Raw genomic sequence first — 16340 nt, 5'->3', positions numbered from 1 at the left:
AAACTGGACAAAAACAAAATAAAACTCACCAAAACGTCTTTGTTAGTCTTTCCACTATTCCAACAATTACCAACTCTGGTTTGGTCGAAATAAACCCTTAATTCACCTAAATATTCTGGCTCTGGCAGTGAAACGCGTGACAATGGCTGCTGTGGACAAATGTACATCCACTTAAAGTGCTTGTTTCTGCCACTGATAGGCTCAGATTGTTTTTCTAAGTGTACAACGAGACCCACCTTCTCAGTGGTCTCGGCTCGTTTTTTTTGTACTCGAGGCTGAGTTCATTTTAACTGCTGTAGTCCTACTGTGTACTGTAATGAAAACCTAAATGTTCTTTTCCTTGATGACTTATGATTAACACATCATTCTTTTATGTGTGCATCACTCACATTGGTCTCAGGAATTAAAACAAGAGCCCTGCATTCTCACAAGCACCAACACCTTATTGGTTAAGCTTTCAGTTTAACTAGCATTTTTTTCTAGATAGTAAAAAAATCGAGTTGGTGACAGAATAAGGAACACAACAGAAAAAGCTCTGACAAGAAGCAGACATTTCCAAAGCTGGGGTACCACATTATTTCTTGGCACATAAGAATTAAAGTAATTAACATGATTTGATGAATCAAAACAATCATCCTATGTATCCTAGAATTTTTATGTTCTCGAGTGTTTTTTAAGTGATCGTTAGCATGCAGAGCAGTACCTCCCCTCAATAAACAGATCAGGAGACAGGAGATGACACCACCAGGATGTTTGGGGATGCTGTGTAAATATCTCAGAGCTGTGTCTCTCTTTATTTTTTTTAACGTTCTCCACCATGTTGGAGACTTTCCAAACATCATAGTTGACTTTGACATACTGCACACGGAAGAACTATTAGGAATAGTCAAAAACAAAATGATGAAATGCCTGTATACATATACAAGGGATTTTGGTCATTATTTGGAAACTCATCATATGAGCCAAATTTAGGCTGTATTCAAACAAGCAGTGTACTAATTGCTTCTCACATAGTTGCTCTACCCTTAACTGTATCACAATTACATCTAAAGTCATAGAACACCTGTCTAATTATGTGCATATACTTATTTGTTAGTTGAAGGATAATGCTGATATGCTGGTGCAGTATTTACTTTAAAGGGGTACTCCAGAGATTTAGTATTGCACCTCCATAGTTCCAAGTTGGGTGAATCACAAGAGATAGCTTTAAAAAAAATGCTTCAAAATTGAAGCAGCAGGGGCCGAAATATCCTAAAGGTTAGTCCCTAGTATGGTTCAAGCTCCAAAAATGCTGGGACGTACATTTCCAATAATGATAACTCAATAGAATCTTTTGTTAAATTCCCAGATCTTTCAAACTCCACACCTCAAGTTTGTACACAGACATTCATACATTTGCAGTCTCTGGCTGCGCTGCTTGTTATGTAGCGGCAAGGGCTGGCAAACCCACTCATGATTGTCAGCTGATAATCAAACATGAGCAGGTAGCGGAGATGATGTGGTTCACTTTCTTTCAGTACATTGCAATCCCATTGTAATTCAGCCACCACACAACATGAGAAATGTGTGTTTATTAGTCTGTATTGTTTACGATGCTGCTGGTACATGTGGTAATTTGTTTACATGCGGCACAGAGCCGTTGTTCCATTTTGGTTGCACCCTTTTTGCCCAAACAGAGACAACCCTGATGACTTATTTGGTGACTTGACAAAGCTCCTTCAGAGCCAAAGAAGACATTATCCAGCTTTTTCATAGTAGAGTAGAACTCCCCATGACTAGTAAAATGGTTGTTATGTGTTCAGTGGGTATTAAATCAGCTGCATGATGTAGTAGCTATTAAGTCGTCGAGTAAGTCATCTTTAAAATTTTGTTTGCTTACATGTGCGATGTGTGTAAACAATGAAATAAAATACCCCTGTATCTTTGGTTTTGATGGATGGCTCAGAGCTGAAGGAAAATCCATACTGTATTCTCAAACTTTCAAAGAACAAACACCCAGAGTGTAACTTAATGTTGCTGTTACGTGTGTGGTAACCAAGCTGCAACCTCCGGGGCTGAAAAATAGAGCCAACACGGAAGTGCCAAAAACTGCAGTTCCTTGAATAGCCACTTGATGCTGACTACAAAAGCGAGTCAGTCCCCATTAACCCCCATGTTAAAATGAGAGAACGTGAGAACATGAAAGCAGAATCTTAATTTTCAAATAATTGTTTTAAATATTTCATCAAAAAGGAATGTTTATTTTTAAGATTTATATACTTATTACTAAACTTGCATTTTTCTCTTACACATTTTCTCTTCCTCTGCCTTTTCATTTCCACTTCAACCTCCTCTTCTTATTTTTCCCTCAAGGGAAGGTGAACATTTTTCATTCATTTTTACTATCCTAGTTTCTCTAGATTTTCTATAACAGTCACCAGCGCACTGTTCCAGCCCCCAGGCTATAAAAGATACTGCTGCCACCATCTTGCTTTCCAGTAATGTTTTATGTGGACTGTTTCCTCCACTCTGATCCCACAGTTTCAGCCCATGTGTCTTTCCTCATCCTTCGTCTCCTCGTCTTTCCTTCAGCCAGCATCCTTTAAACATCAGCCACAGAGATCTGTCGCCTCGTCACTGTGCGCCAAACCCCAATGCTCAGCGCGCGTGTTGCAGAGAGATACCGCCACCACCACCACCAGTTACTCCCCAGTCTTACATCCACCACATGCAGCGTGTGTAGCGGCAAGGAGGGGGGGCATGGTAAAACGTCGCACCCCTGGGAACTAGTGTGCAGTCTGCAAACACAAACAGTAGGCGAGCTGCAGGAAAGGGATTAGGAGCAGCATGAGTTCCACACCAGGCTCTGCTTAGCTTGCCTGTACAGCTGAACCAGACCCCTGCACACAGTTAGATTGTATGGAGCAAAGTGTGAGCATTGTGTTTGTGTGTGTGGACTGGTGTGGAGAAGGCAGGTGTCCAACATTAAACCAAAAGTTTGCTTTTTGAGTGAATTGTCCCTCAGGCACAACCCCCCGCTGAATGCCTATTTGTCAGGCTTTTTTTTTATAAACAAAACTCCAACTGAAAAAATATTGAATTCTTGAGCATCATGACTCAAATGAACATTTGCATTTCATTGGTTTGTTGAATTAGCTAGATAGTTTCCATGTCCACAAATAAGCTAATGGACAGTCATTGCTTACACTTGCAAAACATTTGAATGTGATTTTTATTATTTTTTATCAGATTTATGTCTGCACACCTTTATTAATGGTAGGTTGTTTAGTAAATGGTAGGAATGGGTGATACTAAACATTCAAAAACAACTGAGTTTAACCTAATTCATTAATGTAGATAGAAAGTATGTAACCAAGTGTCTTTTGTTAACCTGCCAAAGTGGTTTGATGTAGTTGGAAGGTTACGTTGTGATTTAGATTCATCCCATATTGTAATATTGAACTTTGTTCATGGAACCCATAATTTTTTTAAGGGACCAATGATTTCATAGTACATTCAAATATGTTTAGGCATCCTCTTTCTGTTATATATTTTCAGCATCTCATATTTCTTATAGGCTTCATGTGTGCACATGTACAGCAGCCAATATGGGTCTTCAACAAATGGATACAATGTAAAAGGTAAACATGGATGTACATAACATTTGTTTTGACCTGACAAAGATCTGACCGTGCTGTCTATTTGAATACATTTCTGGAGTCAGTCTGCAGGTGTTAATCTTTTCACGCTGGTGCCCAGGGTCCAGCCCAGGGTGGTACGAAAAAAAGACTGACGTAACACAATAAAAGAGCCTCTTCAGATGCTTCAGATGGTTTCTTGGTTTCACTAGAGTCAAGAGTGCAAACCTGTCCACATTGTTAATGTGTGAAAGACAACATGTTGGAAGACGTCAGGGAGTCCTTGAAGGACAAGGCGTGTGTTTTGTAAACTGATAATGATTCAGTGTGTCTGTATGTGCACATGCATGCACTATTCGGATGATCTTCTTTCACTCCTCTTTATCACATACTTCACATACATTATACAAACAGTGCAAAACCCAGTGAAACCTATGAAGCCAGTGTTGGTCTTTTTTATTGAACAACTAACCACGGTGAATACATATCCTTATTCATCCTCAGTTTTTTCTCTGAGGTCTCTTACAGCTGAGATAACGATGACAGTTCTGTTATGCACCACGACACCAGCCATAGGATATCTGTCTCTCCGTGTTCAGACCTTCTGTGTGGGGATTATATATACAGCTGCTCTCGGTCGCAGTAATAACATTACTTCCAATGAGTGACGCTGATCCTAATTTGTTGGAGAGCTGCACCACTGTTTTCGCCTGCAGCAGAGTGGACAGGGAGGGATAGAAAGGGGGGGAAATGGATAATGAAGCAAGAGAAGGCATTAGAGTGATAGGAGTTTGTTTTTTCTGCTTTTAGTCTTTTACTGTTGGCACCTGCCATTGCTCAGCATTAGAACTCCTCTTGCCTTGCCTGCATGAGGAGATTGGAGGTGTAGTTGTAGAAACATTTTTGGATGTGAAACTGCCCTGGAAGCAAGGAAAATCTTGGCTTGGATTAACTTCTGTGTGAATAGTGCTATAACCAGTTTTCAGAGTCGAAGTTAACATACAATAAATTAAATGCATGAATGAAAATGACCCATTTATGACCAATGATCTTAAAAAGGAAGCAGGTTATAGCTGACTATCTTAGCTATACATCTCTGGGGTTGCTTGTTAATGCTTTTGAAGGTCAGCTTCAGCAAGTACCTAACTTAGATTTAGTAAACTACATTCCAAGATTTTCTTTTTCATTCAGAAGCAACAGCTACATCTGTTTCAGCTTATCAACCAACCCTCAGATTCTTATTTTTTCTCCCTCAAAGCGACTCTGTTTCAAAAATGTTGTTATAACTGAAACTGGAATCTACCCCCTCATGATTATCATGTATTATATGCTTGTGTTTGTGACTATTTGACTGCATAAGTGTGGATACTGTATATTTATACACGCGTGTGTGTGTGTGTGTGTATCCCTTTTTGTTTTAGTCTGTCATCTGGGGTAGTGTAGGAGAGGCTATCTGTGAGTGCAGGCCCAGCTTTACACCTCCTCTCTCAGGATCCATCTATTCTCTCAGCTCCTCCTCTCTCCCTTCATGCCCTCTATCTATCTCCAACACTCAGCAGAGGGAGCAGGAGAGGAGGTAAAGACATGCTGATGTGTTGAGAGAGTATGAATGAAAAATACTTGCAATATAAACAGAGAAAGGAAGGGACATCAAAGCGTATTAGTAGAGAAATGTCAGGGCTCATAAATTTACACATTTTGTACTCTAAATGCATTCTTATCAAACCTATTGTAAGAATGAAAACCAGGACTGTGTCCTCTGCTCAGGCTGTTGCTCACTTACTCGACTGTTGCTCTGAGCATTACCCATCCTAGCAGAACTACCACCGTTCAATGGGCAATCTGAGCTAGCTAATTGCTTGCTGTCGTGCTACTGTTGTTCCAGCCATAGATGCTGGTTGTGTGATTGGCTCCTGATGGGCGATGCAGCACAGAAGTTCAGCTGCTGAGAGATTCACCACAGTGGCAAATGATCCTGCATTCCACAGATCATTTTCTTCTTGCCAGGCTAGAAAGGCTTTTTTTGGCCATTAAGGGAGACTTACTGTCGTAGAATTTTTCAAGTTAGTTGGTCCTTAAGGCAGGAAGGATTTATCAGCTTTTACAGACACCTCAGATCTTATTACATGATTTTAAATAATAATAAGAAAACCATTTATTCTTGATACGGAATAGAGCAACATTTTTTCTGTTTTCTGCTGCAAGAGGACACTGTTCACTGCAGTTTAATGTAAATGGGCTCCTCTTGTGCTTTGGACAGCTCAGAATATAGAACTATTACAGTTATGCTTTATAACAATATAAAAATAGATATATAATTAACTGAAAGCATTGTTCACATTTTTGTAGGACCTTTGTAAAATTCCTGTATACCATGGTCAAGAGAATAGGTAGCGTCTATCTCACGTCAGTGGCTCTCAAAATAAGGACCACATAACCGCTGTTGCTTCTTCTTTAGTGAGTGGCTTTGTAGTTAGTTTCAGTTTTAGTTATTTGTTTTTCACTCCCTCCCTCAAATGCCATTTCCAGAAATTCCAAAAGTATAGCACACAATGCAAAATGCAGTCTCACTAATGTTGGTTTTATTTGTTTCTAAGAAGTCATACATTTTTCAAAATGAATATAGAAATTTGGTTTGTGGATATAAATGTAAACATAGGAGAACAAACAATTGAAATTATGAAAATGTCTTGGCCTTAATGAGCGATTTTAATGGGGTTACTGATTTCAATCAATCTGTGTGACACTCATGTCATGTTGGTGAGAACATACTTGTGTCTGAACAAATGTGTGTATCTGTGTGTCATTGTGTCTCTCTGTATTTGATTATTTATTTATTTTCTTTTGTCTGTGCCATCTGTTTCTCTCCGTTCTCGTTCTTGTTTTCATGTAACATGAATATGTGGACGTGTGTTTACATTAGTATACTTTAAGTGTGCAGTCCTTCATACATCAAACATATGCTTTCAGTATATATCTTAACTGTCTCCCCCTTACATTCTGAGCTGCCAAACCTTATACTGGTAAGGAGAGCAGATGGAAGACCATAATAGATCCCGATGTGCGTTGGTAGAACTATATGTACATGTATATCAAATGTTCTTCCTCTCCTTTTACAGAAATAAGTGCTGCATGCTCTTAAAGTTTTCTGAAATATTGGATTGAAGCAGTCTTGTTCTTGGATTCTTGAAGTTAAAAATAACTACTTATGTTCCTTTCTTTACATATTTTATGATTAACCAGGTGCATTTCAACATGTTTTATTGTGAAGACCATCTTCTTTGTATTTTACAAGATCACACCAACAATGACACCAAAGTATCATCTGCAAACTTGATGATTTATGAGCACTGAATGTTTGACTTACAGTATAGAATTAAAAAACAATTGGGGATAAGACACAATTTCATAGAAAACAGCAGCTTTGAATTCTTACAATCTACACCAATGGAAACATATTTTCACAACATAGAAACTTCTCAAACCCCTTCCATCTGTATGATCAATATGTTCCCAACAGTCAGTATGTTCCATATACTGTATATAGGTGAGCTGATTATGTTGGTTCACTCATGACAAACACATGTGAAAATAGTCATTTTCATGTTAATATTTTTTGTCTTTGAATGTGCAGATTCAATGCTGGACTGAATTGGTGTTTTTTTTTATCTTGATTTTCAAAGTGACTAACCAAAACCAAATATTAAAACCAAGTGCTAACCAAGTGTTTCTCTGGTAATTGTTTTGTTTGATGAGATGAGAAACGATGAGAGAGCTCAACTTGTGATCTGACTGCCCAAGGGGGACTCTTACTAATGCATGGTCTCCCTGTGGTATCGAACTGTAGCAGTGTTTTAGCATTTGTTTTCTGTAGTGTTCATTTGCTGCTTTAACTTTGGTGGGGTCCTTTCTAATTTAATATGACTAAAATCTCCTATTTTTGAAATAAATGAATTATTCAGTTATTGGACCAGTGTGGCTACTAATATTATAGAGGTGAATTCTCTTGGTAGATAAAAGGGTTTGCATCTAATTGTTGAATTGTGAAGTAGTTTATGTTAACCAAATCAGATTTTGTAGTCCTTTAGCCTTTTTTGTACAGTTCACTGGCAGAACACAAGAAAAACACACAAACTGACAGAAGCAGACAAACAGAATAGCACCCTGATGCCAAAGGATGACACCATCTTGGATCAACATCATATGGTGTTATATGTTCATAAAGCATGCTGCAGCAATACGGCTTGTGCTCATAAGTGTGTCGTCAATAATTGTGTTAAAATACAATGCAAGTCTCTGTTTTTAACTGTTTTTAAAAATGTCCACCTCTTTTGTATGTTTTTCATTTTCAATACACTAATGGAAAAAGTTTTAATTACTAATTACCAGAGTGCTGTAACATATTATCCAATACATTGGTGGTCAGTTTGTGCATGTGTATGTGACTTCATTTTGTGAAAATGTTTTCCGTCTTTTAATCTTTTATTGATATGGAAATCATGTAATGATGTGCAAATGCAAATTGACGTAATCTAGCGATTTTCCAAGCAGGCTGTAGCTATTTACAATTGAAAATAGTTGGCAACACTGGGCACCATTAATAGAGCTTGGTTAACCATTTTCGCTTGCTGCTAGTGTTTGTGCTAAGTGAGGCTAAACACATCCCTGTATCCTGTATAATGAACGTAGATGAAATTGAAATGAACTGCTTAATTTAACTCCCGGTAAGAACGCATATAAACGCTTTCCCTTAAATATAGGAGTATTCTTTTGAACCTGGTTCAGCCATGAACACACAACACTGTGATTTTGATGCACCTCTCTTCATCATCACCTATTTTCATATGTGCTGACAAAGTGGGACCTGTCAAAACAGTCCACTTTACTGTGACAGAGTCCTACTCAACCATTCACTCTCCCACTGTGTATTTTATTTCATAGTATGTTTCAATAGTTATAAAATCAGAGGCTTTAAATACGATGTGTGTAGAGTCTAATAGGAAGACATGGGGGAGAACAAGTGGGAAGAGAGATGGCGACCACAACAGCTTCAGCAGACAGCTGGCTTTCATCTTTGACAAGATATTCACATGTCCGCGCATATAACACACACACACACACACACACACACACACACACACACAGGGACATGTGTATGAGCATCTGTACCCAGCTGGAGGTGTAACAGTAGCTCATTAGAGCTCTGACACCACACAGCACACTGTAGGAATGTGAGAATGGAAAATAATACACACAGAGAGAAAACACACACACACACGGGGGACAAAACAAAACAGATAGGGAGGAAATAAAGAGGATGAAGATGTAAAAGAAGAAGAAAAGTGGAGAGATAGAATTTAAGCGATAATGGAATAGAGAGAGTTTGTGAGCTAGAAAAGTTGGTAGAAAGGATAAAAGAGGAGGGTAGGAGGGAAAGGTAAAGAGGGAGACGAGTGCTTCAGAACTGTTGTAAATGAGTGTGTGTCTTGCATGCTCACTTGTCTGTGTGCATGTGTGTGGCCCTCTATCTTCTCTGACTTGCAAACCTCTTCTGGGACAGAAGATCTACTGCAGCCATTAATCTAATTTTAATAATTGATGCCATCTTCTCCAGAAGGAGTTTGGCCTAGACTGTTGGCATAAAATGAGACATTTAGTGCTCTCCAGTAATTGCCATATTAGTTTATTCTCGCCTGTTAGGCCGGTGTACAGTCAGCGGAATGGCCTAAATGTACAATATCTATTTAGCTACATTATTTGCTTCCCAAGGCCATCCACTGCCTGGATCACAAATTAAATAGCTTTTTGCTAATAAATGTCGCAACTAATGTGACTGAAAACAGATGGACTTTTGATGTTAATGCTGGTGAGCTGCAGACATTCATGTTTCCCAGAGGATGAATTGTAATAACTTTGGTGATCACCTGAATTTTCATTGAGGGCCATCATCAGGTCAAAATTAGAATTTGTTTTCTTCCTCTTCTTTCCTTAATGACCAAATACCTGGAAAAGGAATGACATTCTCATCAGCCTCAGCTGTACTTTGTGTTTACTGATACTTAGCAAATGCCAGCATGTTAACACATTAATCTGAAAGGGTGAACATGGTAAACATTATACCTGCTCAACATCTGCATCTTAGGATTGTCATTGTGAACATGTTAGCATCCTCACAGTGCTGTTAATGTGGCTGTATACCTGAAGACTCTCATAACCAAAATGGATTACACTTTCAAGTCAAGTTAGTTGTTTTCTAAAAAGCATTTAAAAGCAACTAATGCTGACAGCAGTGCATTCACTGACAGGTTGAAAAGAACCATTGAATAATTAGAACATAGCTGATTAACAGGTACATGTAAAAATAGAAAACAACATTTCACAGGAAACACAGTATATAAACAAATCAAATACACAGAACTAGTAAGGACAGTAACTCAGCTCAACTTTATTTATATAACACCTGACACACAACACAGTTGATCCAAAGTGCTTTACAGCACACACAGAGGAAAACAAAAAACAAGGAAACAAACACAAGAGAAGAACAGTCAGAGTGATGAAAATAACAGGAGGCCAAGCATGACATGTGCTGCTCTATATGCTAACAGATGACATGAACCATATAAATTAATAAAAATTGCAGTTTAGAGATAGTTTCATATTTCTCTTATTAATCTTATGATTGTACTTTTAAAAAAACAGACATTGTTTGTATCACACTCAGATAATGGAGTGCAGTGTTTGAAACTGACTGAATTTGGCTTTTGAAGATCACTGTGCCATGGCAAAATAATTAACACTGTGGGGAACACCACATTCATTTGATTGAAATTAAGGCAAAAAATTAGTGCTGTGAAGAGAGGCTCCAAGCGGACACATAACCTTCGTCCAATGTTCTAACTTTTATGTGAAACGCTAATGTGTCCTTCAGGGTTTTCGAGTGTACGGTCATTCAGAAGTGAAAATATAACCTGCGACTTCACCTTTAAATGAGAAAAACCTCTAGTTTCCTTTTCTGTTTGAGGCATCCTAAAGTGAGTTTTGAAAGAGAGAAATCTCAGCCCCCCGTTGAAGCAATGAGTTGTACTGTACTGATCAACAATCAAATATTGATTGTGGTCATTTTCAATTGGATAGCAATTACAATTTAAGCAAAAATGTATACAGCAAACTTTACTGTAGCCAAAATATGTCTGAAAATTTAATTGTAAGTTATGTGAATTGGTATTCTTTATTTTCGGACTTTTATGGAAATGGATATGCTGCATTTTGGATATTGTCTTGTGCCTATAATTATGGGCCAGCAATTGAATTATCAAACCATTACAATCTTGTCCTTTCGATACAGAATTTTTCACTCAACGCTACAGATGTACTATTGAATCTTGTGTAGCGTTTCAATTCATGCCCCCACTCCAACCAGCAGGGCAACCCCTGGAGAAAATCTCTCCCTCTGTTCCACTCCGATGGCTCCTGAGAGAATATTTTATCATGCCAACTTGTGACAGCGCTTTTTGGGGGTAAAGAAATGGTGGAGACAAAGCAGCTCCCTCAAGAGAAAACCCCAAAAGAGAAGGAGGATGTTTAAGAACTGGTTCAAAATCCACATTTGCCCTTTTAACGCTGCTTAGGAACAAAAGTCATCTAGTTCCTCCTTCAAATATTCATAAATCTGTTTGGTTGGAGAGCAGTCCTAACTCAAACACAGACAGACACTACATTTAGTTTTACTTGTGTATGTGTAAAAGTGTCTGTGTGTCTGTGTGTGTGTGTGTGTGTGTGTGTGTGTGTGTGTGTGTGTGTGTGTGTGTGTGAGCGTGTGGGTTCACAGCTTACATAACTACACTCTTCAGGAGCGTGCGTGTTAGAGTTGGGATGTGAGTGTGTATTAGTGTAAGAGAGACAGAAAGTGTGTGTGTGGTTGTGCTTTTGTGCATTTGTGTGGCCTTCTGATTTGACACAGCTTTGTGTGAGCCCAGAGTCTGCCCCGAGCACTTTCTCTACTTAGTGTGTTTGTGTGTGTGTGTGTACAGTATGTGTGTGATTGTATTTGGGTGTTATACTGAGGTCATCTGTCTGTATATCTGCTCAGTGTGTGAAAAACAAGGGTGTGTCAGGAGTAATATTTTGTGTGTGTGTTATTGTGCCCAACTGTATAATAGACTTTTGTGTGTGTGTGTGTGTGTGTGTGTGCGTGTGTGTGTGTGTGTGTGTGTGCGTGTATGTGTATTGTGTGTGTGTGTGTATCATTGTGTGCACAAGTAAAACTGTTTGCATATGTGTATGTGTTGCATATATGTAATCTTGTGTGTTTGCGTGGCCAAAATGACCTATCTTATCTAAAATTGCTGCAGAAAATTGCTCAAAATGACAAATTCCCATTATGTCCACCACCACACACACACACAGACACACACACACACACAAACAAACACGCCCGGACACCTGCCCTGTCAACACACTGCAACACAGGATTGAAATAGCAGCTGTAGAAGCCTTGCCGTACTTGCTCTCAGTCCAGTTAGTTCATTTTGTCCTTTACCACCGGGTACTAGACAAATTATTGTCAAACATGTGTACCATCATCCTGTACCTACAAAGTGTAGACTGCTGTTTCTGATCATTTAGAAAAAACAAAAATATATATAATAATACATAATATAGATGCATGCAAATATGTTTTTTATAAAAACAAAAACAATAAACAAATCGCCAATATGGGACCTCCATCTACTGCAGGACTATCTGCACCTAGTCATGTACCTATTCAGTGTGTGTTTATCACAGGCTGTCTTGATTTCTTTCAAAAATGGACAATTCAATTTGAATGTTTTTAACATTTAAACATCTACCTTACTCTTAATTTTCTATCAGGGGTATTCATATTTTGCTTTGTTACTGTACCCCCTCCCTTTGCACGCCGTGCACATGCAACATGCTTTTTTCCTCCTCTTATTGTGGAAGTGGGTGATCTGTTCACTGTGTTCTCTGCTCCCTCCATAGAAAACTACCTGTCAAATTAGATCATGGCCACACACTGAGGAACCACCCTCTGTGATCTCACACAGATATGGCCGTATCCAGGTACTCTGGGAACTCTGACCTTACTTTTCATGGTCGGTGTGTTTTACTAACACGCTTTTGTCTGATTTGTGGGGGAACTGTAGCAGAATCAGGGCTCGGTCGGCTCCTGTCACCGCCAAGGTTAAGGTAATACGCTGGCGAGAGGACAGATTAATATTTCATGGCTCACTGAGTTAGATCCACAACTTAAGGATGCTTTGAAGCATGTGTAGAGGTTTGGTTGCTGGACTGCACAGAATAAAGCAAACTGTTTTGTTACGGCGTTTCACCTTTGAGCTAATTTGGAAGCACCATGCAGCTGCAGGTTTCAACTTTGAAACTGGTCAAGTTTTTCCAGCGTTTGAATTAGGAACAACTCTGGGAACACCTATGCTCTTACAACTTGACATTTAATTGAAGTTGGCAGTGCCTATATTTTCTCGAATCCTGGCAGAACTTGGCATGTTTTTCTTTTTTTCAACCTCCTGAGTTACATCCTCACGTAACTTGTTCATGTTTTCCAACTTTGAAACCTCGCAGGATTCCATTTCAAACTGTGAAACTCTCTCTGGAACACCAGGAAATAGGAGGATTTTTATGTTACTGTCTATTTCACTGTTATTTTGCTGTCAAAGTTTTTTGGAAGACTCCTCCAGATGCGTAGGTCGGGAGGTTGAAAGCGAATAATTGGCTGGGGCTTTTTAAACTCTTGAAAAATCATCTGGTAGGCTTTCCAACCTCTCATTGAAATGAGCTTGTTATTATAGAGTGCTGGAATATCTTGGAGTAGAACATTTGTGTGAAATACCTGAAATTTGCCTCAGTTTCTTGTACTTTTCTTTTTCCCATATCTTGACAACTTTCAACCCCCCCTTCTCAGCCTGAGAGCAGCTTTCTTCTGTTCAGTCAGGTATATGCATATTGCTCTCCTCTCTCTTTCTCTCTGTTCCTAACAGTGTAATTATCTCCGACACTTGATAAAACCCTCAGGCTCTCTCCCTCTCTCAATCTCGCTTTATTGCCATCGTTATATTGCACTTAATCATCCCTTGGTGCTTTACTTGAGTTGGTTTCTGATCCATCTGTCCTCAGGTAACACTTTCTCTGTCTCCTGTCATCCCTCTGTTTCTTCTCTCTTTCTCTTTTTGAATGGCCTCTCCCTCCTTCTCTGCACTCTCACTGTGTCTCTTGTTGCCATTCGTCAGGTAGTATGTTTTCCCTGTAATGAATTTGTCAGAAGTAGGTCAAATAGCAAAATACTCACTCTCTGCTTCCCTTCTCTGTCTCCATTATTCCCCACCTAGTTTTACTTCAAGCTTGTTTACTCCCTCCGCCTCCAATCCCTGCTCCTTCTTCTCTGCTTTCTTCTCCAATGGTTGCAGGCTTAATCTCATGCGTCTCATGCTTGTGCACACCCGCAAACCGACAGGATACACTTTGATGCTTGCTCTACATGTGCTAAAAGGTATATCCAGTTTCAGGAATGCAGGAGGTCTACTGTACTTCTTCACTCATACTCTGACATCTTCCTCCATCTGTGTCAAAATGATGGAACGTGGGGCACCCCAGCACAGTACACTAATGTTAGGAAGTCTACCACTGACCCCAGTTTCTTTGAATGTCTCGCACAGGTACACAAATTCCAGCTCATTAATTCATACTAGGCTCAGCACAACAGGACCCTGACTGTGCGAGGGTGCACGCTTCTGTTTAGGCTTTTGAATAGGAACAAACATGAAGGGAGGAGTACAATAAATCCACACAAAACGGAAGTTCAGATGAAATTGCTCCTCTGTGATGATCACATGGGTTTTAGTGGTAGTTCTTTTGCATTAGTCTTGGTTTTCATTGTCTTTGATACCCCTTATAGACTTGTAGACATTTGAAAAGTATTTGTGTTGTTAACAAGTTTTTCTGTATGTTTTGTTTGCATTTTCCAGGATGATTGAATACTCGCTGGACCTGCAGAATGTCAACTTCACTGCCATCAGAACAGTGAGGGTACTGCGCCCTCTCAAAGCCATTAACAGGGTGCCAAGTAAGTCATAACACCACTTCAGACTGAGTTTTGCTGGTACTAAAATTAATTAAATGTATTATAATACAATTCTAAGCCAAAAGAGGAGAGTGAACTTTGGGTGCCTATACATGATGGGCACCCTTAGCTGTATGTCACTGAGTAAGGCAAAGAGTTGGTGCAAATATCGACACGTCATCAAATGATTTTTCTGCTGTTTTTAAAAGAACTGTTCAAGTCATACTGAAAAAAAAAACAACTAAATTTAAATATCTGAAAATTGAGAGATGATAGGATGTTCATTCATGTAATACCATCTGTGGCTCTCAATCAGCACCATGGACAGCTGCCTGCAAGAGCAGCCAGAGCCTGGTAGCTTGGTCGCTGTCTGAGGAGCTGAACATGAGTCATTGAGCCAGGAATACCTCAACTGTGAACACGTTCAGATTAGATGGCAACGAGCTATACTTATTACTTGCTGGAGGGAGTGGGATTTGGCATTGAGCTGATTGGAGCCATGATGATGTTTAACCCTTGTGGTGTACAACTTTATAGTTTATTTGATGCACATTCTGACCGTACTATACCTTACCTGTATCAGAAGTACACTTTCTCAAAAGCGAAATAAATAGACAAGGCAAGACAAGTTTATTTGTATAGCACCTTTCAACAACATGGCAATTCAAATTGCAGTACAGAAGACATAAAAGGCATCAAGAAAACTTTTTTCACCTGTTTACACAGATGAAAAAATTATTATTATTTTTTTAATTATCCTGGCAAAACTTTCTTTGTCCACCTGTTTCACAGATGGAAAAAATGTAAGGAATTTAGGATTATCCTGGCAACCTTTTTTTTCCCACCTGTTCTTAAGTCAAAACACAGGGGAGAAAACAATTTAGATCAGACTTAGAAAATGGACCACCAGAATCTTTTTTCTCACTTGTCTCTCAGAGCTTCCGATTACAGTTACAGTAAAAAAAAAAAAAAAAAAAAAAGAAATATAATTCTAAGTCTGTGACAGGACAAGAACTTGGGTCTCTTGAATGAATGACAAATACACTACACACCCATACACCAGCCCGACCTCCACACCCTCACTTTCCACCTCACTGCACAAAGGACAGGCTACGTCCTGCATTGGCACTGAGTGTTAAGCATTGGCTTTAAAATGTGAGGTGCTGGATCATCCAATATGAATTTAATTTTTACGATACTGGGCTTCTGACTTTAGACATTAGTGACATGGATGGAAATCAGTGGAATACTAAATTGCTGCATTCTGTGTACAATTTCAGTTAAAAATCTGCATTGATTGGATCCAAAACAACTCTTGTACTATTGTCAGACTGGGTCTGAGTATGGTGTTTATGGCTCCACCTTGCTCACAGATGCCTCCTGGTATTGTTGGTGACACAGTAAATGCTGCAGTACTGATACTGTGCCAGGCCATTATTCATTCTGGAGCAAACGGGCCACACCAAACCAGCACTGCGGCATCATACATGCCGACTCAAACCTGACTGCCAGATGCAGCCCAAATGCCTTGTTGTCTTGGCTGTAATTTTGTCGTTTTGATTGTGTACCTGTTGTTTCAATGAGCTGGCCTGGTGGTTTACAAGTACAGTTATGCCTGTGAGCAA

At 39.2% G+C, this 16340-nt stretch overlaps 1 protein-coding gene across 4 annotated transcripts in view; it reads left to right on the top strand.

Moving 5' to 3' along the window:
• Positions 1-16340, top strand: part of LOC122872873 (voltage-dependent T-type calcium channel subunit alpha-1I-like) — a 216761-nt gene that overhangs the window by 82148 nt on the left and 118273 nt on the right. For all 4 annotated transcript variants that reach the window (XM_044188930.1, XM_044188929.1, XM_044188931.1 and 1 more), the window contains exon 5: positions 14621-14718. In XM_044188930.1, the coding sequence (XP_044044865.1) occupies positions 14621-14718 (98 nt within the window). The remainder of the gene's footprint in view (positions 1-14620; positions 14719-16340) is intronic.

This window comes from Siniperca chuatsi, linkage group LG3, assembly GCF_020085105.1.
Source record: "Siniperca chuatsi isolate FFG_IHB_CAS linkage group LG3, ASM2008510v1, whole genome shotgun sequence".
In the NCBI taxonomy this organism is placed as follows: domain Eukaryota; kingdom Metazoa; phylum Chordata; class Actinopteri; order Centrarchiformes; family Sinipercidae; genus Siniperca; species Siniperca chuatsi.
This window is presented reverse-complemented; position numbering and strand designations above follow the sequence as displayed.